The 26,501-nt window shown below is 30.0% G+C and overlaps 6 protein-coding genes and 1 long non-coding RNA gene across 8 annotated transcripts; all 7 read left to right on the top strand.

Moving 5' to 3' along the window:
* The first annotated feature begins 225 nt into the window (after nucleotides 1-225).
* On the top strand, nucleotides 226-1,338 carry LOC145760074 (uncharacterized). The gene is made up of 4 exons (XM_082573938.1): nucleotides 226-351; nucleotides 569-748; nucleotides 896-1,018; nucleotides 1,195-1,338. Exons 1-4 carry the CDS (start codon nucleotides 300-302, stop codon nucleotides 1,275-1,277), a joined length of 438 nt encoding a protein of 145 aa, XP_082430064.1. The 5' UTR covers nucleotides 226-299; the 3' UTR covers nucleotides 1,278-1,338.
* Nucleotides 1,339-2,252: 914 nt separating this feature from the next.
* LOC145760104 (uncharacterized) lies at nucleotides 2,253-3,049 on the top strand. Its single transcript, XM_082573974.1, has 4 exons — nucleotides 2,253-2,340; nucleotides 2,427-2,612; nucleotides 2,753-2,878; nucleotides 2,966-3,049. Exons 1-4 carry the CDS (start codon nucleotides 2,286-2,288, stop codon nucleotides 3,016-3,018), a joined length of 420 nt encoding a protein of 139 aa, XP_082430100.1. The 5' UTR covers nucleotides 2,253-2,285; the 3' UTR covers nucleotides 3,019-3,049.
* Nucleotides 3,050-5,247: 2,198 nt separating this feature from the next.
* On the top strand, nucleotides 5,248-13,465 carry LOC145760509 (rhophilin-2-like). 2 transcript variants are annotated; one of them, XM_082574417.1, is made up of 16 exons: nucleotides 5,248-5,322; nucleotides 5,540-5,655; nucleotides 6,421-6,549; nucleotides 6,706-6,784; nucleotides 6,912-7,114; nucleotides 8,224-8,390; nucleotides 8,907-9,094; nucleotides 10,164-10,320; nucleotides 10,605-10,721; nucleotides 10,891-10,985; nucleotides 11,060-11,159; nucleotides 11,491-11,567; nucleotides 11,887-12,027; nucleotides 12,253-12,411; nucleotides 12,520-12,986; nucleotides 13,061-13,465. In XM_082574417.1, the coding sequence occupies exons 1-15, from the start codon at nucleotides 5,281-5,283 to the stop codon at nucleotides 12,958-12,960; spliced, it is 2,211 nt and encodes a 736-aa protein (XP_082430543.1). In that variant the 5' UTR covers nucleotides 5,248-5,280; the 3' UTR covers nucleotides 12,961-12,986; nucleotides 13,061-13,465. The 2 variants fall into 2 exon arrangements, with proteins under 2 accessions (XP_082430543.1, XP_082430541.1); XM_082574415.1 differs by having other exon boundaries at nucleotides 12,520-13,465.
* A 642-nt stretch (nucleotides 13,466-14,107) lies between these two features.
* Nucleotides 14,108-14,882, top strand: LOC145760511 (uncharacterized). Its single transcript, XR_014286591.1, has 3 exons — nucleotides 14,108-14,221; nucleotides 14,318-14,448; nucleotides 14,585-14,882. It is a non-coding gene; the product is annotated as an uncharacterized LOC145760511 (long non-coding RNA).
* A 635-nt stretch (nucleotides 14,883-15,517) lies between these two features.
* Nucleotides 15,518-16,156, top strand: LOC145760510 (U6 snRNA-associated Sm-like protein LSm7). The gene has a single exon (XM_082574418.1). The coding sequence runs from the start codon at nucleotides 15,541-15,543 to the stop codon at nucleotides 15,838-15,840; it is 300 nt and encodes a 99-aa protein (XP_082430544.1). The 5' UTR covers nucleotides 15,518-15,540; the 3' UTR covers nucleotides 15,841-16,156.
* A 10-nt stretch (nucleotides 16,157-16,166) lies between these two features.
* On the top strand, nucleotides 16,167-21,254 carry LOC145760507 (MMS19 nucleotide excision repair protein homolog). Its single transcript, XM_082574413.1, has 8 exons — nucleotides 16,167-18,480; nucleotides 18,603-18,803; nucleotides 18,973-19,131; nucleotides 19,271-19,381; nucleotides 19,483-19,578; nucleotides 19,871-20,615; nucleotides 20,746-20,829; nucleotides 21,086-21,254. Exons 1-6 carry the CDS (start codon nucleotides 16,183-16,185, stop codon nucleotides 20,033-20,035), a joined length of 3,030 nt encoding a protein of 1,009 aa, XP_082430539.1. The 5' UTR covers nucleotides 16,167-16,182; the 3' UTR covers nucleotides 20,036-20,615; nucleotides 20,746-20,829; nucleotides 21,086-21,254.
* Nucleotides 21,255-21,988: 734 nt separating this feature from the next.
* On the top strand, nucleotides 21,989-26,348 carry LOC145760508 (dermatan-sulfate epimerase-like protein). Its single transcript, XM_082574414.1, has 10 exons — nucleotides 21,989-22,067; nucleotides 22,181-23,117; nucleotides 23,291-23,463; nucleotides 23,605-24,211; nucleotides 24,312-24,386; nucleotides 24,638-24,836; nucleotides 25,070-25,246; nucleotides 25,307-25,425; nucleotides 25,556-25,837; nucleotides 26,063-26,348. Exons 2-10 carry the CDS (start codon nucleotides 22,225-22,227, stop codon nucleotides 26,220-26,222), a joined length of 2,685 nt encoding a protein of 894 aa, XP_082430540.1. The 5' UTR covers nucleotides 21,989-22,067; nucleotides 22,181-22,224; the 3' UTR covers nucleotides 26,223-26,348.
* The last annotated feature ends 153 nt before the right edge of the window (nucleotides 26,349-26,501 follow it).

The raw sequence follows: 26,501 nt of genomic DNA, 5'->3' as shown, positions 1-26,501 counted from the left end.
AATATATCTGCAATTTATTAATATCTTTTACATATATCATATACCATTATGTAGTTAACAAGAATCTATATTACATTGAATAAAACAATAGTGTGCTGTTATTTCCTATTTTAGGCTTTGTGTTATTTCCTATTCGAGAAAAGAAATAAAGAAATAAATTCAAACAATATAATGAATCATCTTTTTAAAATCTTTCAGTAGCACTTAAAAGATTGTTCAGTTTATATTTAGTTGGATATAAGACAGAATATTAGTGTTAAAATATTTAATATAAAAGTTAGAGTTTAGGTCTTCCTACAATGAAGTTTCTCTTGATTGTGGCCATTTTATTGGTCGTTGCATCATCTGGTGGTAAGTTTTATATAAATATTTTAATTAGAAGTTTTATATAAATAGAAAGTATCTCAGTCCTTTATCACCAAGTACTCGATGTTGTCAGTTGTATGATTGTTTTTAAGGTTCTGAATTAAGTTGTGGCTAAAAAATTCAACATAAAATATATATTTTAATTATTTGGTTTTAGTCTTGATGTAAGGAAGTTACAAGATATAAAACTTAACCTTTTTAGTACTTGGTCGCCGAGGTGGACGAGGGGGTGGTGGTCGTGGTGGAGGCGGAAAAATAGCAAACATAAAGAAAGAATGTTTCAACGAATGTGTAACCAACAGCACTTGTGCCAACGTGACATACCATGAAATTCTAAAAGAGATTTTTGCTTCATGCAAAGAATGCATCAACAATACTTGTAGTAAGCTTATTTTTTATTTTTGCAAACCATGGACTTTTTGTTGTGCCTTTAATTTTGTGTTTTGGGTAAAAAAGTGACGTATTACAATGACGTAACAGATCTAAAATAAATTAAAATCAATCTTTTTAAATCAGTAATGTTTTACAGCAAATGAAACTGAGGTCTTCAAGTGCAAGCGGTCGCTCTTCATTCGAGAGCTCTTCAACCACAACCACGTGTGCGAGGCTGAATGTACCTCCGAATGTGAGATCTGTGTGGATTCCTGCGTTGGTAAAAACTTTGTGTTTATTGTAGGACTTTAGTGCATTTAAAAATATATTAACATCTTTAAACCTTGTCTTGAGTTGTGTTTGATCGAAATATACCGACCCTTTAATTTATCTCGTTAACATGTAAGCAATATTTAAATCTATAATAATTGTAACCAGTACAACATTACTTTGCAGATGACCGAAAACCTAAACGACCTTTCCGGGGATTTAAACCATTTAAACCCCGATTTAAAGGCCGCAATGGTCGGGGTGGCTAGCACGATCTCTGCTTAGACGAAACAACTATAATTATGTATTCAATAAATAATTGATATTATGTAACCTATCTTATTATATCATATAGTATATAAAATAAAAAAATGTTAAATAATCTGTTTACATAATAACAGTTAAGTTTTCTTGTTTTTTGTTGTTAAGTTTTTACACCAACTTGCGAAATTCAAAAGTTTAATGGCTTTAAAGTCAGAGAATGTTTTATTTACACACATTACCAAGTTTGTAAGAGTTTATGGTAAAACAATTCTACAATTAAGAGTTAGAAATTTTAAATTATTTTCCTAACGAACTAGCTTAGACCAAATTATTAGTTTGGGTTTCAGTTATTAATTACACTAGGTCAAAGGAAATAACAATAAGATATGATGTGGGTTTTAAGGAAAAATGACACGCCGTTTTTTAGCAATATCATTTCGATGAAAAGTTCATTACTTAAAATATGTTAAGTCATTGGCAAAATCGTGTTTAAGTCTATAATGAGAACGCTTGATAAGACTTGCCAGCACATTTCAGACAAGTCTGGTTAAAATTGGACTCAGTTTAATAAAATTACTAATTAAGGTTTTTAATAAAAATGTTTTGCAAATACTGCTCAGCTTGCACTGTTGCAACCTTTTCTTCTGATGCATTAGTTTTATTATTTTTTTGCAAAATTTATTTTTAAATACTAAATTTTAGATAAGCAAATTAATCACCAACAAACTGACATGTTTAGACCAACATTAATCAAAATGTAACATGTTTCGATATATTGTTGGCGTACAGTTGAAATCTCGCGATTATTTTACAAACGTTTTGGCTTATTTTGTTCCTAATATCCGCTTACAAAACCTATATAATAAGCACCAATCATCATGTTTTAATTAACATTTCTTTTATATTTTACGACAAAGTTTATAAATTTTTAAAAGGATGGTATTGGGTATTTGCCTAAAACTTTCTGTATTGTTATATTTAGATTCAATTTAGCAAACTCTACTTGAATAAATATGAATTCTTTATTAACTGTTGCTGTTGTTGCTCTGTTATTTTCTGCTGGTTCAGGTAAATATATACAACTAAATGTGATTGGTTTATTAATTAACTTCTTAATGATATTTTAAACTAACCTTGCTTTAAAATTGCATTAGCTTCTCATGTCGAGGACGAACCATATGAAGATGATACCAACAGCCTGAATGAAGCGATCACAGATTTTGTTGAATACATGTGCTTTCAAAACTGCCAAGACACGATGGTTTGTCCACCCGGAGATCAGGACGATATCAGGGATGCAGTGGATGGTGAATGTCGAGACTGCTACGTTAATGCTTGCTGTAAGTTTTAGTGACTCCATCTTTAATGTTACAAGATTAATTTTCAACCTCCTATTAAGTTTATTTTATAACTTGTTAATGAGCGATTGTATATTGATAATTTAATGAATTTTTAAACAAGTTATTGTTTTTGTTTACAGCAAGTGAGGAGAGCCACAACTATTTGATTTGCATCGTGAATGCTCAAACAAACATGACCTGTGATAGTAGTTGTAGTCCAGCCTGCAAAAGATGCGTCATCGACTGCACAGAAACGAACATTTCTGGTAATTTTATTAAGTTTTTAATTAAGGTTGTAATTTAAAAGAGTTAATTTTCGATAACATTATAATGATAAATTTTTTTTTTTCTAGTTTACACAGCAAGCCTTCTAACAAAACAAGCAACTAATTCAAAGGATCACTAAACTGGCCCAAGAATAAAAGTTGTCATTCAATCATTTAACATTTTGTTTGTCTTTGAATATGTAACAATAATGTGTGATAAAATTACTAAATATATATACATATATCGTTTAAGTTAATTGCAATTATGCTAATTCGATTCTGGCATGTGACATGTTTAAAAAATAAAATATCATTTTAAATTTTTGTGTTATTAATTTGGATTTATAAATACAAAGAAATAATAATTATAAAATGCACATTTTTTCATTAAATTCTGTATGTCTGGAACAGTAAAATTCCAAGTAATTTAAAGTTGAGTTTCCAGACTAAAAGTTTAATTTAGAATATTTCCAGAAATTTGTTCAAACCGTGATAAAATAAAAACTTTAAACGACATTTAAACGCTTGAAAATGTGAATATATAAACCGCCCGACTTTGCAAGTTTTTCATACATAAAAAAATATTTTTTAAGTTTACAAATTGTTTAGTTAAACTTAATATTTAAAATATGAAAACTGGGTATTTTGTTGTGATCTTGATAGGGTTGATTGGACTCTCAACAGCAAGTAAATCAATTTTAGTTTTTTTTAATAAAATTCAATTTTTAATTTATTTCCAAATTATTTCTAAAAATTTTTAATAATTTAATTACACTTTAACAACCAGCAAATAATTTAGTTCCTACAGGCATCGAATTGGAAAATATTCTCAAGGTTGTGTTGACCAAAACCAACAAAAATGTTGTGGAAAAACTTTGCTTTGCAAACTGTCAAACGAATTTCAACTGTGCATCTGAATTATCTTCATTGCTGTATAAAGAAATTTCTAAGGAAGCATGCCAAGCTTGTTTCGTTAATTTATGTCGTAAGTTGTCTAAGTGTTAAATCGATTTCTAATACCTACAGTACACCAGTGACCCGACGATATAATTATACCAAATACCCTACAAATGGAAGTATACATCAAATTGTTTTATAGATATGAGAAGACCATCCAACTACTTGCGATGTGTGGTAAGAAGACAAAGTTCTTGTGTTGCAGCTTGTTCATCTGATTGTCTGGACTGTGTTGATGACTGCATTCAAACTAATACTGACTGTAAAATATTCTAAGTTTATATTGAGATTTTTTTTTAATGTTTACATTGAACTTAAACCTGGTTTTGTAAATTAAGTTTGTTCTGCTTGTTTAAAAAGCATCCTAAGTTCAAAACATAAGATAAATTTTCTTTATAAGTTTTGCTGTAGTAGATAGCTCTAGGTTTAATTTTATCTGTTGGATCTTTAAAAAAAAACATTGGTTTAAATTTTAAAATTATTTGATGTTTTTCAGCCTACATTGCAAGTTTGGGTTGGCCTAAAACCACCACAACCTTAGCTCCACAAACTGACCCTCCAACCAAGAAGAAAACAAAGAACACTAAGAAAAAGTCCAGAACTCCGAGAGGATCGCGTAACACCGCTCGGAGTCCTCGTGGTGGGGGTCATTAAATCTTTGTGAAAGTTGAATTTAAGAACGAACAAATATCTTCTTTTTATTTATTTCTCCTATAGTTAAACTTTCCTTCATTTGTAAATTAAACCACTATGAAAAAATGTTTGTAATATTTGTAAGAAAAAAAAACTTATAATTTGGGCTTAAAATGAGTTAGATTACTTTAGTTTCGAACTATTGAATGGTAGATAACAAATATTTATTTTTAACTAAAAATATTAATTTGTGTTAAAAATATTTTAATATTTAGACTGTTAAAATAAATTTTAAATCAAAAATTACTTTTAAATGTTTTTTCTACAAATAAATACAACATAAAGCATAAAAAAGTAAATGTTTATTAATGGAGACAGTAGTGATCGAATCGTATACCCCAAGTTATAAAAAACTTGTTTTCTTGTTCATTCACGCGTGAACGTAAAACGAGAAAAAAAAGGAAAAAGGGAAGCGCTACAACCTTAACTACAGTTGACGCTATTATTTTCAATGGTAGTCTGCGTCAAATCAAATAGTTTTGACATTTTATGTATAAATTAGAAGCTTTAAAAGCGTAAGATATTATTAAATATGTGTAATATTCATTATAAGATTATAATAAGTAATATTTTTTAACGGAAATGGCTCAGAAGTTAATAGAAAGCAGTAGCAAAAACTTAAAAATTGGCAGTTTAATTTTTTGCCTGTATAACATATGTAGTTAGTTTGCGTTGTTATAAATTTAAAAATTAAACTATTCTTTTTATAAATTAAGTTTTTAGATTTTTATTGTAAGTTTATTATTAACAAAATGGAATTCGTTAGACCAATTCCTGACACGAAAATTCGGAAGGTAAGTAACAATTATTTATATTTGTAACCATTATTTATATTTCCTTAATTTATATTTTATTGTATATAAATCACATTTTAATTTGTTGATTTTCTTTCAACTGGCAACTTTAATACATATTAGAGTTTGTGCTAATGGCATATTTATGAGCAGCCTGTTTTAGAATGCATTAGTATAAGATTCTAACCAACTTTTCTAAATTTTTTTTTTATTACAGGGATGTAACCCAGCAATGGCAACTCAACGAAGTAAGATGCAAAGTAGAAGGATGTCAGTGAACCAACAATTATGCAAACAAATGAGGCTGAGAGCTGGGGCTGAAAACTTGTTTAAGTAAGCTTTGCAGTCTTAAGTTTGATTCCCATTGCATGTCATTTTGCTTTTTTAATGGTAATATGTATACTTATATATATATTGTTCTTGACTGAGATTTTATTTAAGATTTTAAATTCAATTCCCACTGCTAATTTGTTGTTCAATATTAAAACAGTAAGAATTTATTGAAATGTTATAAAAAATAGATAAAACTTTATTTTACTGAATCGAAAGTGGGGTTACTATTTGTCCTAAACCAACTACATTAAGGTTCGTGTTTACATAGAAGTTATAAGCAAACTAATATTGTTTACATAGCTGTGATAAACTCTGCTATAAACAAACATAAACTCAATGTAAAGTTTATTGGCAAACAGCTTAAGAATTTTTGTCAACATGATAAATAAATTTTCAATAAATAAAATAGATTTAAAAAACTTTTAAGAATGTAAATTTTATAATTACAGTCTTTTCACACATTTCATGGGTTTGGCTTAACATACCTTGGATTCAACTTGTTATTAATTATCCAAATTTAGTTAGAAAGGATTGTATTAAAATTTACAGTCCTAGCTTGAGGGCATTAAGTATTAAGTGGGCTTAAGTCATTCTATTACATGGATTTAAAGCATACAAAAGAGATGTAACTACTTCATTTAACTTTCAAGCATTTTTATTGCTTTTAACTTCTTAAATTTTTGCTTTTTTACTTTGTTATTATTACTAAAAAAAATACCAAAACACTTTTTTTTTAATAATTTTTGTTTATAATTTTATTTTTAGTGCAAGTACGAATGATAAAGTGAAGGAGACTTGTGCGTTGGAATTAAGTTTCGTGAATTCAAATTTACAACTTTTAAAAGAAGAACTGAGTGAAATAAACTCTTCAGTTGATCCCTACCAAAACAAAAGGTATTTTAATAAGTTTTGATAATAAAATACATTCTTAATATTAAGTTTTAAGATAATGATAAAGAAATAAAAATGATCTGAATTAAAAATACACAAATGAAGCCAACCCTTTTAAGTATATTAAACTTGTTTGACTAACTTGTAATATTGTTGTAGTGGTAAAACAGTTAGTATCCCGATGATTCCGCTTGGGTTGAAAGACACAAACGAACTAGAATTTGAAAAAATTTTTGAGGTAAATTCATAAAAAGTGTTTAAAAATGTTGTGTTTTTTCGTTTTCAAGTTAAAAAGTCTTAGAAAATGTAAAACATTAGTTTTAAATTTTTAAGTGGCTTACTTATATTAATCTTTTTCTTTACAGGATTTTATCTTAGAACATTACAGTGAAGATCCAAGTAAATACTCAGATGAGCTCGCAGACTTTGCCGACTTAAGAAACTCGATAAAAACTCCATCTCGGAACATTGATGGGATTGATTTACTTATAAGTTATTATAATCAGTTGTATTATATTGAGAACAGGTTTTTCCCACCACACCGTCCACTAGGAGTTTATTTTCATTGGTAAGTACAATTAATTGGATGATATTTATAACTAGTTTAGACTTTTGTAATTATTTTTCAAAAAGTTTTATTTATTTTAAAATGCTCTCACTTGTCGATAACTACTGTATTTAAATTAAAAAAAGCCCCTTTTTAGTCAAGTTTTTTTTTTCAATACACAAAACTAAACATTTTTATTTATTTTAACAAGTTTTATCATCCGTTTAAAACTAAATAAAATGTAAACAAAACATGAAACACCCCCTCGTAAATATTCACGTGTCGAAAGTTTGACTAATTAGGACGTTGTAAAAGTCGCGATATGTTAATTGTTGTTGTTTATGACGTAACAGAACAACCAGAAAGTTGTTTACTAGGTTACAAATTGAATGTAAACAAATTTTTGCAACGTTTTTTTTCTAGTTTTTTCAGAAAATGACATAGTCCTTGATTTAAAACAGATGGTTGTTAAATTTATATTGTAAGAGCTTTCACTTTACTTTAAGGTATACACGTCATTACTTTATAATTTAAAGGTTTTTATACTTTAGTTTTAAATCTTTTATCTTTAAATTAACTTCCGTTACTTTAAAGTCGTTTTATTATGACGTCATATAAGATGATTGTAATTATTTCCGCTTATTACGCGATTGTGTAGGAGTGCACTTAAAAATACTTCACTTAAGTGGGGATAAAAAATATTATCTTTAATCTTGTTGTGATTTATTTCATTTTGAACTTAAATTAAAAATCGTTTATTTTTTCAATTAAATTTACGTTTTTTTAAAGCCCGGTGCATGGGGTTTGATTCCCACTGATGGCAATCGTTAAAATATTTCTTTAAAGCCTTATTCTTACATTTAATTTTTTCATTAAAATGAAATAAAATCGTATTGAAAGGAATGAAAATCCTGGTACAAACGCAGCTGTTATTAACGAGGTCTAGACATGTCATTGCTTCGCCAAATCAAATTATTATTTGCGTCCTAATTTCAAATAAATTTGACAATTGTACAATAAAAACCAGACAGCTGTTGTGAAATAAAAAAAAACTTATTATTATCAAATTATTAAAAATAATTCGTTTTTACGTTTTAACTTTAATATTAAATCGTTTTTTATTTAAACAGGTACGACTCAATAACTGGTGTGCCGTCCGTCCAACGTTCCGTGTCCTTAGAACAAGCAAGTATTTTATTCAATGTCGGTTCTTTATATTCACAAGTAGGAACAAGATCATCAAGGACGAAACGAAAAGGAATCGATTTCGCGATAGATTCGTACAGTCGAGCTGCGGGTGAGTTTCTGTAATTCCGGTGACATTTCCTGTCCAGTTAACTCGCCAACTTAGGACGAATTTATTGAAAACAAAACACACAAAATTCTCGGAAATATAAAGGTGTAAATAGGTTACCACGCTTGCACTGTTTTAGCATAACACGTATTCTTAAAACGTGTTTAATTAATGATTGTATTTATCTAAAAAATCACCGAATTTTACGAAGAACCGTTTTGATTTTTTGAGAGTTTTTAAGTCTAATTAGCGGAAATTTTAAGACCACTTTTACTTGGTATAAAGTGCAATTAATTAGGGTTTTAAAGTACCTAAAACCTACGCGTCTGAGCACTCTGAAGGGCTCTTATGTTTGTCATTTTTTGATCATTATTTGACCACTAATTTAAATACCAGTGCGTCTTTTTATTATAAAAAATTCCCATCTATACAAGATTTATAAATAATTAAAATTCAACTGTATGTAAACACAGATTTGAACTTCCACTAAACACTTTAAATCAATCAATTTTGTTTTAGGTGCTTTCCACTATCTGCGTATGAACTTTAGTAATGCTCCAACACCAGATCTTAGTCACAACTTTCTTAGTGCTTTGGTTCATCTCATGTTAGCACAAGCTCAAGAATGTGTTTTGGAACGAAAAGTTTTGGGTGGATTCGAAATTCAACTTGGAAAATGTGCTTCCATTGCTCAGGAGTCCATGAAGGTGGGTATTTGATTTAGATTTAAACATTTTCTGTTGTTTTTTGTTACTCCAACCCAGTCTCAAATTGTACAATTTTAAGATATTATTGACCTCATGATATTACCCCAACTCAGTCTCAAGTTGTACAAGTTTAAAATATTATTGACCCCATGATATTACCCCAACCCAGTTTCAAGTTGACAAGCTTAAGATATTATTGACCCTATGATATTACCCCAACCCAGTCTCAAGTTGTACAAGTTTAGGATATTATTGACCTTATGATATTATCTTAACCCAGTTTTAAGTTAAGTTTATAGTATTATTAAACTTGTGATGCAGTCTGTTTATTATCTTGTTTGAGCAGAACAGAATTAAGTATCTTTGGTGACTCAGCCCCTATATTAAAAGTTAAATTATCTTTTTTGTTACAACAGTGTACATAGTTATGCATCATCTTCACACAACCTTTCTTTTAAGTTTCTATAAATATTTAATGTTGTTTATAAAATACTTAACATAACATAAACCAAAAGGTTTTAAACATTTAAGTTTTTAAACTATTTTAAAATAACAATTTTCTGTTGAAAAAATTAACTTTTTTTATCTCAAACCTTGAATACAAATTGGTTTAAATTTGCCCAAAATTTTGTCAATTATTTCAACGTGAATCACTTATTTATTTGTTGATCAAATTCACGTATTCATGTTTTTATTATAGGTTTGTTACAAATTTAAATCTGATTGGGAATTTTTCTCAATTTGCCAAAGGCCAAAAAAAACAAATTTCTCATAATTTAAAAATTTAATTTAACAACAAATAAATATTTCACTTTTAAACCAACCTAATTTTTAAAACATACGACCAATTATTTTTAAGTAACTAGATGACATAAAATGAATGTAATATAGATAACCAATTACCGCATTAAATCATTTACATGTTAATATTTGTTTTATAGCTTGGGGCTAAAGTTAATCTCTCAATTATTTGGTTGTTAAAGATAACAAATTTATAACATTTAGGTCAAGGTTTTTTATCAATAACACATTGTTAACAAATTGTTTTACCAGATATTTTTATTTCCAGGTATCAGAGAAATATGCATTAGCTGATCGTCAATTCAGTCAACCCCAAGTTAAAGAATATGTTCCGATGACTTGGATCAATATGGTTCAGGTTAAATCCTTTCATTACAGGGCTTTAGCTCACTTCTATGCTGCTCTAGGGTTGCTGGAACAACATGGTAAATATTATAAATATTTAATCAAAACTTTTGGTTTGTTTTAAATGTTAAGAAGCTGATACCACAATCTGATCCCTTGGTTGCTTTTGTTACCTTAAATATAATATTTGTCAGTTCTGTTGTTTATTTGATCTGCCAGTTCAGTTACATCTTTGCCAAACGTAAGAACTGTTTTCTTGTTTAAGAATACTAAAACAGAAAAACTGTGGGAATTCAACCCAAGACTTGTAGTACATTAACAACAACCAACGTAACTGACTTTAAATATTTCTATTTTACAACAGAGGCAGCAGAACCTTTAGAGATCACCACCCTCCTTTCAACTTTGTATCTTGATTCTAAACCTGATGATCTCTCAACTGATAATGTGGCTCAGAGGAAGGAAGATAGAAGAAGACTGGGTGGGTGTAATGTCATAATTGTAATATATGATGTCATAATCTTAATTGTATTGTGTAATGTCATTGTTGTAATATGTGATGTCATAACTGTAATATGTGATGTCATAACTTTAATTTTTTGCCTGGTTTTGTCAGCTTTAGTATAATAATTGTTTATTTAATTTTTCAGGTAAATCCCACCTACGACAAGCAATAACTTACCATGAACGAGCTCTACAGACTCACAGTTTATGTAAAATGATGAGATCCGTCGATGTTTTAAAGGTAATTATTCTGTTGGAATATCTTTTACATTTACTACTTCAGAGGGCTTAGATTAAACTTGGTTTGTGTTGTAGGAATACCTCAAACATGCCCACAACCGATCAGTTGCCAAATATGCTGAGATAGACAACGAAGAAGACTTTTTTGGACTTATTGACACTCCTGAAATACAACGTGAGTAAAAACTTAAACAAAACCAACCCCATATTAAATATAATCAAAATGAATAAAAACCCAGCAAGTAATAACATACAATTTATTTTAATAACCTCTAAAAAAGAAAAATCAAGTTTTTGCACAATAATCTAATTGTAAGGTACACAATATGACATCACAATAAACTCATTGTTCATGACAATATGTCACAACCACCTGGTAATTTTAAGGCGTGTTGAATTTTATTGATCTCTCTAGAATTAATTTTGAAAAAGGTTTCTTAGAATAAGTCAAGCAAATAAGATAAAAACTTCTGCCTTTTTTTAATTATTTAAAATTTTGTTTTTAGCTTGTACAGAATTCGACACTGACTCAATAGCGCCATCATTTGGCAGCATAACAACTGATGACATCTTCCGAAAGATGGTAAACGTTGCAAAATATTTTAATCCTAACAAATATACAATTAATTTTTCTGTGGTGTGGTATAACAGTCATGGCAACTAACTACAAGCCAAAAGGTTTCTGGCTAGAACCACACCAATACCACACTATTTGCCCTTGAATCTGATCTTCAGAGATTGCCCTTGAATCTGATCTTCAGAGTTTAAACATGTCACAACAGCACACCACTTCTTTATTTAAAATACAACCCCTATCACCTTAAATTGTTATGATAAAAAATATATTTAAAATTATTTGCATTTATATTAAAATTATCTTAAAAGTTGTTTAATTATTTCAGGGACCTCTTGGAGTTTTCTCAGCTCGACAAATGCTCAGTTCAGCTCGTCATGTGACCCTGGCTAATGAGGACGACATTTATGGGTTCACCCTTAAAGGGGATTCCCCAGTGATTGCAGTCAACTTGGATCAACGAGCTAGGGTAAAAACCTAAACTTTACTAAGTCAATGTTTTTCATAAGGACTATAGGTTTTGAGATTGATTCCCATTGCTGTATTGTTGTGGTTTGTCTAAATAAAGCATAAGGTCCTGGGTTTGATTCCCACTCATTTTACTGTAGAGTCCTTGAAAGAATTTTATTTGTTCTTTCTTCTAAAAAGATGTTTTTTGTTTTCCACGAACTTTAATAATCGCAAATTTTTACAGGACCTTGGCATGCGCTACGAAGACGTGGTAGTTGCGGTGAACGACGAGGACGTAAAATGGTGCGATCATAATTACGTGCGAGAACTACTAGCCAAATACAGAGGGACAAAAATTGTTTTAAAATTGGTTTCAAAACTTGGAATTATATCACCACCAGCAGTAAGTGTTTAGTTTTTATTACCCCAAATCAACCATGACGTAATTTAAACCTGTAGTTTGTGGTTTTTGAATTGGGAAAATAACTTTATTATTTTGTGCTATTTTCAGACATCTGGATATGCGAGAACAAATGGAATCACTTCCATTCCAGAAGGAACGATGCTTCACTACAACAACAACAACAACAACAATAATAATAATTCAAACTTTTCAACTGGTGTTAGAATGAGGAACAGTCCAAACAAAAGTAACTCGATCAAAAAACGACATTCCTTCAACTTCTTCCAAGGCACCAAGCAGAGAAACAAACCGGTTCGGAGCAGGGAGAATAACAGCAACAGTTTAGGATTTTCAACTTTACCTGATAAGAGGAAAGAGAGTCGATCTTTATATAGTAGTACAACTACAAGCAGTGGAATGGGGTCAAGACCCAGGGTTAACTTGGAGCGGAGTGCAACCACATCGCGATCGTTTTTAAGAGGTGGGAATCAGGCTTTTAACAAATATCGAAGAGATCCGATTAATGATGTACAACGCTCACAATGCTAATGGTCAGGAAAAACTGTAGATAACAGGTAACTACTGCTTTTATTCACAATAGTTATTGGGATTATTTTATCTTATGCTAACACTACTTGCAAATTTCAAGGGCCTTTATTATGTTTGTCTTCGAGATAGTTAGAAGTTGAAAGAGATTTTTGTATTATTATTTACAATGAAATTACACAAATGCCATGCGACATCTTTTATTATTTTTTATCTTCTTAAAACGTACTTTTTTAGTTATCTTATTTCGGTACTATAATGATAAATTATTAACTGTTTGTAGACAATCAAGTTCTTGCTTTTTTTTGCACTTTTAAACAACTGCTTCTAACATATAAAAACTGCTACAATTTTATTAGATTATTGTTGTATTATTTGTTAATATAACTTACGTACTTTATTAAACATTGTGTCGTTAGTTCCAAAGTATTTGAAAAATTTAAGTATTGCCAACCAAGTGTTTTTAAATCGTACTATCGTTCGTACAATATTGTTGGCAGTATTTTTAATAAACTGTTTTATTTTGGTACACTTTATTTAAATCATTTTTAAATCAATTCTAACAAAACTTTGATGAGAACGTACTTAAAATTATAACTCTGCTGTAAATACATTTGCCAACTATTTCTTTCATTTTTTTATTGTATTTTTCTGTTTTTTATTTATTTTTATTGTAAATATAAAAATGTACTATAAGAGTTTGTAACAAATTTATTTTTTAAACTTTTATTGTGAAATTTAAACTTTTCCTAAAAAAACATAAAACGTGTTTTTAGAACATTGACGTTTTAATCCGACTAGACTAAAAGCGCCAAAAAATCACTCATTTATTTGTTCGGTCCATTAGTCATAATTCCTCTTGATATTTGGTCCGCATTTGGGTCTTAACTTATTGACTAATGTATCAATTTTGGGCCTAAAATCACAAAATCTCCACATGAAAGAAGGATTACAATCTCAAGAGTCAACTCTGAAGGTGACTTTGAGATATTTTGACGACCAGGAGTTTGTTTTGTTGTTCTAGAATGACAAAAACAAGAAATTTTTTAAGTTTTATTTTGATTTTCGAGAAGGATGTTATTTTATTTCAAGGATTTTAAAATAATCTGCTCACAACGAAAAAGATTTTCTCTTTAAACCTCTATATAAAAGCTTAGCACGTTTTATTTTTTATTACATTGGTAGATTGTGTTTTCAAATAATTTAAAAAGTTAAAATGCAGAAAATATTTTTGTTGGTCGTCTGTTTATCAATTCTATTTGCTGTAAGTTAATTTATTGGTTTACTTTTTTTAAACATTTATATATGAATTTTTTTTTATATGAAACTGTTAATAAAAAAATCAAAAATTTAATTGTAGAACGTTCAGTTTGTGACGTCAGAAGGTTGTCCATCCACGGATACTTCTTGCACCTCGGATTCGGATTGTGTGAGCACCGATGTTGCTTGTATAAATAACATGAAACTCTTTTGCCAAGCTGATGACTCAAGGTAAAATGTTGCTGTTAAGTTTTTAACCTTGGCGTAAATGGGTGAACTGTAATTTTTAATACTTCAACTTATTCTTACAACAAACTAGCTTTTTTTATTCAAAAAAATAATTTATTTGTTTAATAATTACTTTTAGATGTGCTCAAAGTTACATGGAAAACGGAGTTTTCTAGTTGTTCTAAAGTAGAATTAGATTAGAATCAACATTTTAGTGAACATTCAAACCCAGTTTAAAGTAATATTTTTGCAGTAGTACAATCATGTAGATTTATTTATTGACACATAATTTAAAATATGTTTTGTATTTTACTTTTCAATAACTATAAACTGTTCAAAATCTCTTGTAGTTGTTAAACTTTGAACATTTATATTTCTATTTCCACTGTGTATATTTTAGTTTAATCTTAACTTTTTAAAGCCAATAAATTGGACATTAATCTGGTTTTAAACGAATCGTTTCGAGTTTGATTACAGGCAAAACCATTTTTGTTTAAAATTTTAATGCGGATTACTAAAAACGCTTTAAATTAAACTAAATATTTATTTTTTTGTATATAGTATACAAATTTAAATTTAAACTTAATTTCTTAAATAAATTGTGCATTTATTTTAAATAAATTTTACATTTCAATAGAAATCATAAATATTTAAACGGTGTCAAATTTTCTTACATTTTGACACCCGCGCATAAAACATGCGAACCGGGAACCACATGTCGTTCGCTAAAAAAACATTCGCAAAAGCTCTGGGTGTGTTATGGCCATATTTACGCAATAAAAACTGATTTAGTTATGCTAGAAAATTATTACTTTGTTTATTAATTTGTTTAAGTGTTATTTATGCAAAAAATTAGACATTTATTAGAGTATTGCAAAGGTTAGGTCGCTAACGCTAAAAAAGACCAAATTTTAAGAACCGCTGAAATTCGATTCCCCCTGCAGCTGTTATGCAAAAAAATCGTTCTAAAAATTATGTCAAAGTCTAATTTCTTATCAGCATTTTTTTTTGTAAGTGAAGAGGGTTTCTATTTTTGAAAAAAAATATATTTTATTTGTATTTTACAGCTTAATTTACATTTTTTAAATACTCAAAATGTCTGATCGTAAAAAAAAAGAAAGTATTTTGGATTTATCAAAATATTTGGACAAACCAATTCGTGTGAAGTTTCACGGAGGTCGAGAGGCAACTGGAATATTAAAAGGTTACGACCCCTTGTTGAACTTAGTGTTGGATAGTACGACGGAAACCCTGCGTGACCCCGATGACCCATTCAAACTTTCTGACCACACGAGGGCACTAGGGTTAACTGTGTGTCGAGGAACTTCTGTAGTTTTAATTTGTCCACAAGATGGCCTCGAAGCAATTCCAAATCCATTTATTCAGAATAATTAACAATTTATTAATTTTAAGCTTCTTGGTTATAAGTTTTTGGGTTTAAACCCAAATAAAAAGGAGGACAATTGTTTCAGTAAATTAATGTTGTTCATTTTTTATCTACTTTAAAAATTTTCTTTTTTAATACTTTTTACAATCATTTATTTTTATGCCAATAATAATTTCTCGAATTTATTATTATTATGTTCATAAAGGAGATAAAAAATTTATCTAAGTTTAATATGAAAATCATAGTTTGTAAATTAAAATTTTCTTTAAGACATGTTTGTTTCATTTTTAAAATTTCAGTTCAAACTCATTTTTATCTTCTTTTGTAGATTAAATTTAATATTTTTTAAAATGAATGAAATTATTGAAAACTATTTTTCTGGACAACATTCATCTGATGATGTCTTAACTTTACCAATTAAAATACAACAAGGTCAAAACAACATCTTAGAAGTAATAGAAAACCTGGGGATTTATTTAACAAGTACTGATGTAGAAAAAAGGGTGAAGTCATGTGAGTTCCTGGCAGAAGTTTTACAAGGGTTAAAAAATGACATTTTTACTGAAAAAGAAATTTTAACGTTGTCTGAATTCTTTTGTGCTCGCCTACAAGATCACTACACTTTGCAACCTTCTGTGTTACAAAGTCTGGTGGTAATAAGTAAAGCTTCCAATCTCAGTGGAAACACTGTGAAAATAGTTATCGAGGCAATATTTAAAGAAGTTCACATTCAGTCTTGTTTACAGAATGATCGCTACAAAATATTCCAAATCCTGTCAAATTTTTTTGAGGCGCATAAATCTGTGATATTTTCAATGAAGAAGGATTTTTTGTGTAAATATATTGAAGCTATCGACAGTGAACAAGATCCAAGGAACCTAATGATTATATTTCAGTTATCTGCTGATCTAATAGAGAATGGTTTACAGTTTTACAACTTAGAGGAGGAATTTTTTGATGTGACTTCGTGTTATTTTCCAATTGATTTTAACCCATCTGCATCTGGTAAAAAAACTACAATCACCAACAGTTCATTGGTAGTAAGTCTAAGACGAGTGTTATCTTCTACTAACAAGTTCTCAAACTTCTGTATTCCACTTTTACTTGAGAAATTAGAATCTGAAGTTGAAACTGCCAAACTGGATTCAATTCTTACTTTTATATCTTGTTTAAAACTTTACGGAAAAGCCGACTTAGTTAAGTTTCTACCAACAATATTAACAACTCTCAGACAAGAAATCGTGAATTCTGTTTCAGAAAAAATTGAAACCGAAGCTTTAAATTTACTCACAAAATTAATTGAAAATATTTCAAGTTGGCCAGTGGACCAATCTCAAAGTAATTTAAATTCTTTCCTATCTGAGATATTAGAGGAAATTATTGAGAGAATAAAAGAACCTATACAAGACAAACTAACCTGGGTTTCAGTTCTAATTATGTTAGCATGTGCAAAAGGTTCAAAATCAGCTTGTGAGATTACTGTTAACGCTGTTATGCCAGTATTTTTATTGCAATCATTAAAAAATAGTGATGGTAATGCAACTTTAAATCTGCAAAATTTGGACAATATTGTTAAACTGATGGCTATAACTGGCGAGTTTAATTTTTCTATTGAAGAAAACCCATTTTTTGGGCACAAGGACACAATCTTGGTGCATTTTAAATCAATTCTGGAATCTGATGTGAGCATTCCTAGACAGTGTGCAGTTATTGCTGGATATACCGCATTCCTACGACTTCAAATTTTGTCAGATCAGGATTTGCAAGAATTGGCGTCGTGTTTTCTTGATATTCTTCTTAAAAACAAAGAAAATACAAAATTAAGATCAGAAGTTTTATCTGCAAGCGGTTATTTCTCTTCAAAATATCCAGAAACTGTAACCAATTCCATGATACCATCTCTTAAAAATCTAATTAACGAAAATGAAATAAATTTGTCAGTTAAAGAGGATTTTAAGAATGCTTTAGAATGTTTTGTTGCGCTATCAACAAATGAAACTTTACAGAAAGATGTTGCTCATTATATGATGGCTCTGCTTGAAAAATGTGAAATCAATGAACAAAATAACTTTTTTATTTTGGAAATTTTAAACTGCCTTAACTCAATTACTGAAAATTGTAAGGAGAATGATGACGGTCTCATATTATGTGTTGCTATTCCGTTAATGAAATTAAACATTAAGTTTACCGTTAACATTCAACCTGACAAATGTTGTGCCTGTTGTACAAAAAACAAAAGTTTTACAGAAGAATGTGTTTCAATTCCAATCATTAAATTATCTGCCAGTGTTGTTAAAAACTTGTGCCAAAAATTAACCAAAAATGAAGTTTCTGAATCATTAGTTAAATTTATTTCTGATTTGTATTTGGAAAATGATACAACATCCCTTAACTCTCAAGCTGGTATCAAGTTTTTGCCGTTTGACTGTGAGTTCTCAGTGCTTCAGACCAGAACAGTCTGTCTTCTAGCAGCTAGTATTTGTAATTTTCAGAACCAAATTCCAATTCCAAATGTTAAAGATTTTCGAGAGAAATTGTTGCAACTTTGCTTGAAAAGTAACGACCAGTTGACTTATGTTTCAGCTTCTAAAACACTTTCTGGCCTCATAAACAAGTTTTCTTTCACGTCTGATGATATTCTTAATGAGGTAAGTTGTTTTAAAAGCCAGTAACTAAGTTTGGATTGTTAAAATACAGGAAATTATATTTTTAATTTCAATTTTTTATACTTTTTTGCGCCGTTTTTAAATGATTGATATTTATTTTTTAGATTTTAGAAGTTGCACATTCACCCACTCCATCTAAAATGAATTTAATCACTTTAATAATATGGACAACTAAGGCATTAACCCTCTGCAACCACCCAAAAACTTTTGATTTTGTGCAAATTATTTTCTCCATGTTTGAGCATGAGGAAGTAGCTGATGTTGCAGCTGCTGGATTCGATATCATCTTGCGAGAATCGGATGAGGTAAAACTTACAATTTATTTTATTTATTAACTTATTGTTAATGTTAAACAATTGACTTGACACTTTAGTTACCTTTTATAACTAGGCCAAACCTTAACGTCTCTTTTTATTTTGAGAGCTGTCTCATATTTGTTTATAGATGTAAAAGAATCTTATATATATTTTCCAGGTTTTATGTTCAAGATCTCATGCAGTTATTCGATTAATGTTCAAGCAGAGATTTTTCCTTCTCATATTTCCAAAACTGGTTCGAGGATTTCATGAAAGCGACAACGGACAATTTTATTTAACATCTTTGTCTCACTTGTTAGTACATCTTCCTAAACAGGTACCACAACCATTTCTAGTTGAGAACTATTTAAAAAATATCTTTTTTATCTTTATTTAAATCTAGAAACAAATTTATGGGCCTCAGCTAGTTTATTATTGTTGCTAAACTTAACCAAATTTTTTATTCAATTTTTCAGGTTTTGTTTCAAGAATTTCCTGAGCTGATGCCCTTGTTGGTTGAATCTATGTCCTGCCAGGACCCTAGCATGTTATTATCAGTTCTTTCTGCCCTCTACTGTCTTATTCAGGTAAATAAATAAAAACAATGTTAAATGTAGCTTAGTTGTGAAAGCTCCAACTACTGTATTAGAGGTGGTGTGTTGTATTTTTATTAAATTTGTTTTTTTAGGAGGCTTCAGGGTCGATGGAAAGTTATATTGAAACACTATTGGAAGGTTTTCTTAAATTAACAACTTTTAAAAACAGTCTAAAAGTCCGACTCAAAGTAAGTTCATATTTTAAACTAATTATTTTATTTGTTCAGTTACCTTTCATGTGGTTAAACTTTACAACTCAATCATAAATGACTTTCATTACCTCAACTTTTGTTTAATTTTACCAATTTTTATTATCATTGACCCCTTCCAAAAATAGTTGATTATTAACTTATTGATTGGGTTTTGGCATAGCCAAAATCACTGATAATTCTTAGATGCCAATTCTGTTATTATTATTTTAACTCTAATGTAGCAAACCAAGTTCTACAGATCTAATAAAACTCAACAAATATGTTTCAGGCAATAATGTGTGTGGGGGCCTGCACTCTTCTTCCTTCTCATATTATTCTCCCAATGAAACAACCAACTATCAAAGGACTCAAGTCAGCGTTGGATGACCACAAGAGAGATGTTCGAGTGGCTACAGCTAGGGCAAGATCTGAGTGGTTTTTGGTAGGGGTGTAAAAACAGTATGGTCAAATTTTAATATGGTGCTTGTTAGAATATTATCTGAAAAGTGATGTAGGTGTGTTTCTATTTGAACTTAAACCCAATTTTGTATGTTAAATGATTAAAATTATTCTTTAAATTAATTTGTATTATGACCTTTATATATATGTATTCACATTTGTATTTAATTTTTGATCATGAATTAAGTAATGTAATTCAACATTTTACCAAAAGGCCAATATGTAAGTTGGCATATTTTATTGACAATAAAAAAACACAAAAAAACTAAACTTTGAGTGGTACAAATGCAGCATTTTATAAGTTGAATGCAGTGTTACAATGACCATGTAAAAAAGGTAAAATTGGAGATTGAAGACAACATTATTGGTAAGTATTATTAAAGTTCACACACAGAGGTAAGCATGACTTCAACAAATATTATTCTATAAAAATTATATGATCACTAAACTTCATGTTTTTCTACATCTTAGTATAACAACTTTACATTTCTTGACACAACATGGCGCTGTTGAGGGCACAAAGACTTAAAACCAATCGAGAAAAAATGGAAAAATGAAGTCCTGAGTGTTTCTAGGTTTGTAACATATAAACGAGGGTGAATATTAATTTTGTTTAAAGCTGTAACCTATCATAATTAATTATAACTTATGATATAATTGTTGTCTTCTCTTTATAATACTTTAAACATCTGGCATCTTATACAGCACAACACAATCAAGTAACACAATAGAAGGAAACTGCCAAAGAATTGCTGGTCTATTACTTATAAATGTATTGGAGTTAATTTGGTAGGTTTGTTAAATTATTTGATTTATGTTAAAGACTTTAATTTATAATTTTGTTTTTAATTTAAAAGGAGCAAGTTTAAAAAAAAAGAGCAAGTTATTTTATAGCTTCAAGTTTTGTTTAGACTATAACCGAACTAAATATTGTGTTTACAGATTCGACTTAGTTTAAAAATGCAACATACTAAATATATAGCTTCAGTAACATGCTTTATAATAATAATTGTAATCTACAAATCAATGAAAAGTTCAAATTTAGACACAGAAGAAAAATCAGAAATCAATTTTGAAAACTCAATTCATCCATTTTTATTCTTCACCTCCGATGAGATTCTAGAGTTAAGACAGAAAGCCAACTCTACACATAAAAAGATTGCAGATTTAATTCAAAGAGCAGGGGAGAACTTCAAGGTTGATGAAACACTCATGGTGCCCGAGGACCATAAAATATTTGAAGCAAAGTGGAACGAAGTTTATGGAAACAATATCGCAACTTTTGCCATGTATTGTGTTTTATATCCTCATGATAAGAAGGCTTTTGAATTGGTAAGTTTACAGTTTTTTTATTGGTTATCATTAAGGAAAGTCTGGGTTAAATTTTCTTACATAAAAAAACAGTTAAAAATTGGTTTTAAGTAAATTTTTTTTGGTAATGTGCTTGCCAAAGCCAAAGAATTGGTTGTTGTTTTTATTTTTAAGATATTACTACATGACCACAAATCTTACACTTAAGTCTATTATTATCCACTAGGTGACGGAGTTCATGGACAGAATGTCGTCCTTCCCAGACTGGTATGTTGCATCAAGTCGAGGTAAAGATCAAGTCCCAATCGGGCATTCTTTGAGTGGGTTCGCAACTGCACTGGATTTCTTATATTCCAGGTTCGATTCCAAGCGAAAGCAACAATATTTGGACAAGATGGCACTGATTACTGAAGATATGTACAAGTTAGTTTGCAAATAAGTTTGTTTTTGATACTGACAGTTTGTAGAAATTCTTGCCATAATCAGGCATTACTAAAAGCTAAAACTTGAGACTAGGTTGGGGTAATAGTTTACTTCATTTTTTTGGCAATCATGTTGACTTTAAAAATATTCGAATATTCCAATATCCATAATGTCTAATTTTAAATGGTTAATACTTTAAGGTTAATGATTCATCGAACATCTGGGTGGCCAGTTGAACACATCCACAACCACGCTCCAACCAATATTGTTGCTGTTCTACTCTCAGCTATGGTGTACGAGAAACATTTTCCTGATATTGGTTTGTTTCAGAACATATTTTCGATAAATCGATTTGCTTTTAAAAAAAGAAAAGTTTTATAAAAAGTTTTTTTAATTTTTTCTGCAGCATTGCCATGGAAACAGAAGTCGATTGAACTTTTGGAGAAGGCGATGTTGCTCCAGAAGATGATCCCTGATGGAACATCGGACGAGGGAGTCGCATACGGAGCGTACGCTGCTCGGGGATTCATCCAATATCTCTTCCTCGCGAAAAAACATTTCAGCATCGACCACATGAACAATCCATGGTTGAAACAACATTTCTGGTTCTACTTTTACTCCGTTCAACCTGGGTTTAAATCAACTATTGGGATCGCTGACTCTAACTTTAACTGGTTCCATGGGATCGAATGCCAGTTAGAGTTCTTGGATAATTATGTTCTTAAGAATGGATATGGGAATTGGTTGGCTGAAAGAATTCGTGAAAATCGTGAAAATAACACGGTGTTCAAACAAGCAGCTTCACATGTTTACAGCACTCTCCATCTTGAGATGGTGTTCTATAATGCCAGTATAACACCAGTTGAACCAGTAAGACCATTAAATTCACCAATCCATGTTTACAGTGACTGGGGGGTGGTAACATATGGTGCGGCACAACCGGCCGGTGCCACTTTTTTCTCGTTTAAAAGCTCAGCAAACGGTGGTGAGGGAGTTGCTGATATCGTGGATTATAAACTTTTCTCAGACTTTATCGTGGGATGGAAAAACTTCAACGCTGGACATGAACATCCTGACCAAAATTCATTCATTTTTTCACCTAACGGTCGATTCTTCATCACCTATTCACTCTACACTTACAAAATGTCGTATCTCAACAATGTTTTAATGTTCTCACCCACTAAGAATAAAGGACATTGTCTTTATCCATGGGAGGGTCAGATTGGTGAGTGTTCAAAGTGGTTGAAGTACAAATATTTGCCGGCGAAAAGAGGAAATATTCCGACAGTCACTCGCTCTGGTGGGATGGTGCACATGGCTGGTGAAGCTGTACAACATTACAGGTTTGTATGTGTATTTAAGTTATGTGTGGTTGTTTTTAATGGTTAAAAAGTTAAAACAAAGCTTTATAGACAATATATGTTAGGGCAGGCTAATGACAAGTTTCTATATAGTTTAATTAAATTTTTTTTCAATATTCAGCTATTTTTTACACTCCTACATTGTTGTTATCCAGTGCTGATCTTGGTTTGAAGAGTGTTCAACGTTCACTCATCCTCCTCAACCCTGAAGTCCTGGTTGTTATTGACAACATCTATCTTCAACAAAACTCCATTCTTAAGATGGGTTCAGCTTATTTTAACAACATTTTAAAGGAGTTTCAGCATCATAGGTTGCACAACTTTCATGGTAAGTAAGGTGTTATTAGATTAAATAAAATATTAGAGAGACCAAAAGCATTATAAGTTAGGGATAGAAAGTTTTATTATTATTTAGTGATTTCAGATTTTTTACTTTAAATTAATTTTTAAATTTTTATTTTTGTAACAGGAGCCAAAATAAATTACCCGGACGGTGATTATTCTTTCTTCTGGACCACGGATGATGGGATTTCCCCTAAAGCAACACTTCACAAACAAGTCCTTGAAACTGAATCAAGTCCGAGGACGACCCACTTTGTCAATATCACTTTTCCTCTCAGTAACACAAAAACAACGAGAGTTATTTATGTTTTTTACGGCCCAAACACTGAAATTAACTCGATTGAATTTGATGACTTGAGCACTAATGATGTTAGCTTAATCTGGCTTAAAATCAACAACGAGATGCACAAAATTAAATTATTATCAACAAATTTGGATCTAAGAACTCGATTTTTAAAACTTGGTTTTGGTGGGTTTTTAGAAGTAGAAAAAAATGGAAAAAAACATCAATTCGGGATGAATAATTATAACCCAGTCACCCATAAACATATTGACCCCACCACTCAGTATGTTCAAAGTCTGGTAACAACAAAGTTAGAGCAATTTTCTGTTGATGATCGATACAGTATGGGAGGGTTATTGTACGTGTTGGTGGTTTATTATGGAGTTGTTCTTTGCTTTTATATTTTCAGATATGAGAACATTGACAAGTTTCGATTTTGCAAAAGGTTGAGGTAACATTTTGATTTCTTTTTTTAAAAACTATTTTATTTAAATAACTTTAAATGTTGAAGCAATAAGTTTTTTTTTTGACTGTTCATTTTTGTTTTTCAGGTTTCTAATTGCATTCCTGTTTATGATTCTTTTTTGTGTTTTAAGAAGTCTTTTAACGCTAAATTGTGAAGAAAGGTAAGTTTATTTATTTTTATTCAGTCTTCATTTTTTTATACAGTCTGCATTTTAACAGTGGTAACATAGTTGCAATTCTATTGGTAACAAATTGTTGTAATATGGTCTTAACTCGCAACAAATATTTGCAAGTGATAATTTACCCATGCACCACTATCAGCAGTGTTATTTATTTTGTATGCATATAAATTAAACATATATATATTTTTCACATTTATATATAGGTTTAAGTAAAACATGAATATTTTTAGCATCAATGATGTTACTACAAAATCAAAAGCCCCGACAACTTTTATATTTTCATTACCGAACTCTGGAGCTGAATTGATTGAGTTTTTGTTCCGTAATACTTCTGACTTTATGTACTTCAATAATGAGGAGATCAAGATACCTGGAGTGGAGGACAATCTTGTTTATAATCCATGTTATTGGCCTGTTAACACTGAAAAGGTTGGATTCTTGCTTGATTGTATTTATTTTAGGCTACATAACGTTGTCTAATAAATGCTTAGCTTAAACCTCTTGTAGCATAATATAAAACTTAAAATTATACCCTTACTTAAGGATGCCTAAACATTCCTCTTGTGGGAATCAAACCCAGTACTTCAGGTGTTTCCAGGTTTCTGCAGCTTAACTAAATCATTCTTTAATCCATCCAAATTAAAAAACTTAATTATTTTTAGGACAATAATTTAGCAACTGGAGGTTGGTTTAAAACTCTGACGATCGAACCTCTGGCGTTTCTAAACAATTTAAAAGATGACAACCCGGCAAGTTTCAAGTTACAACGATTATTTCGTGAAAAATATAAAAAAGCAAAATTTGTCCTCAATTTGCTCGGTGGATTTTGGAACACAAAAGTAAGAATTGTTATTTTGTTTTTAATTGAATATTTATTAATTAATTTCTTTGATTTTCAGATAAACTGGATTCATGAAAATGTTGGCGATGAAATGGAATCAATCTTAGTCGTTCGAGATCCAAGAAGTTGGATTTATTCGCTCATCCGGAAAGACTTGGACTTTAAACAATCGAAAAAGTGAGTTGGTAGCTTAAATATTTGTTACTGAAGGTCCTGGGTTGAATTCCAGTTAATGATATCATGCTTTTTTAATTAGTTTAATGCATTAATAACATTAGTTTTCTACAAGCCTTTATTTTGTTTTCAGGCAATCTCAAATGAGGTTACAAATCCTAAAAGAGAATTCAAAGACCTGTTTACCCCCTAATTGGTTGCCCTTTGAATATAAACATTCAAACTTCGATGAAAACCAAATTTCAAGTTTAGCAAAAATTTGGGCAGCCAACATCGCAAGTACGATAAGAACTTCAAATAACTTGCAAATTGTTCGATTCGAGGACTTGATTTTAAACCCAGATTTTTCAGCCAATGAAATTTTTCGGAAGTTAAGAACGGTCGTATCTGTTCGACAAATCAACAAGCTCGAAAGGTTAATTTAATTTTTGTTGGTTAAAGTCGCTGAGTTTTGGTTTTTATGTTGTACATTACAATAACTAACAGATAAGGTTTTTTGTATATCAATAAAAACACTTTTTAATATCAAATTAAAAACATTTGTCTTAAGTTATTCCATGTTTAGTTTGTGAAGTTTACTTTATTAAGGATTTGTTAAAATTTCATTCATACAAGTAACAAGGTTTTTAATTATTTATAGAGCTGTTCGAAGTGGTTTCACAAGCATAGGATTTGAAGATTCAATTACAGAGTTTACTCCTGAAATCTGGAAACTTAAAATGGATAAAAATGAGGTTGAAATTATAGAAAATATATGCAGCAAAGTTATGGAAAAATTAATGTACGAAAAATTAAGTTAAGAAATTTTTATTAAAGTGTATTACAATGTTACGGCACTTGATAATTTATTTTGTTTCGTATAAAACCTAAATTATTTGATTTATTTTGGCGTTACTAACTTCTAAGAGAATCATTAAGTAAAACTATTACAACAAAACTTATATCAGTTTTTTATGTTTTGTATTCGCTGAGCACATATTTTTATGACATCTAGACATATTAAAAACATGTTTTATTAAAAAAACAATAAAAAAACTTATTTTTTTATCACTGAATTTATGTTTTTTAGTATGAAATAG

This window comes from Corella eumyota, chromosome 7 (genome assembly GCF_963082875.1).
Source record: "Corella eumyota chromosome 7, kaCorEumy4.1, whole genome shotgun sequence".
NCBI lineage: Eukaryota > Metazoa > Chordata > Ascidiacea > Phlebobranchia > Corellidae > Corella > Corella eumyota.
The sequence above is the reverse complement of the archived record's forward strand: the minus strand, read 5'-3'. Positions and strand labels throughout refer to the sequence as shown.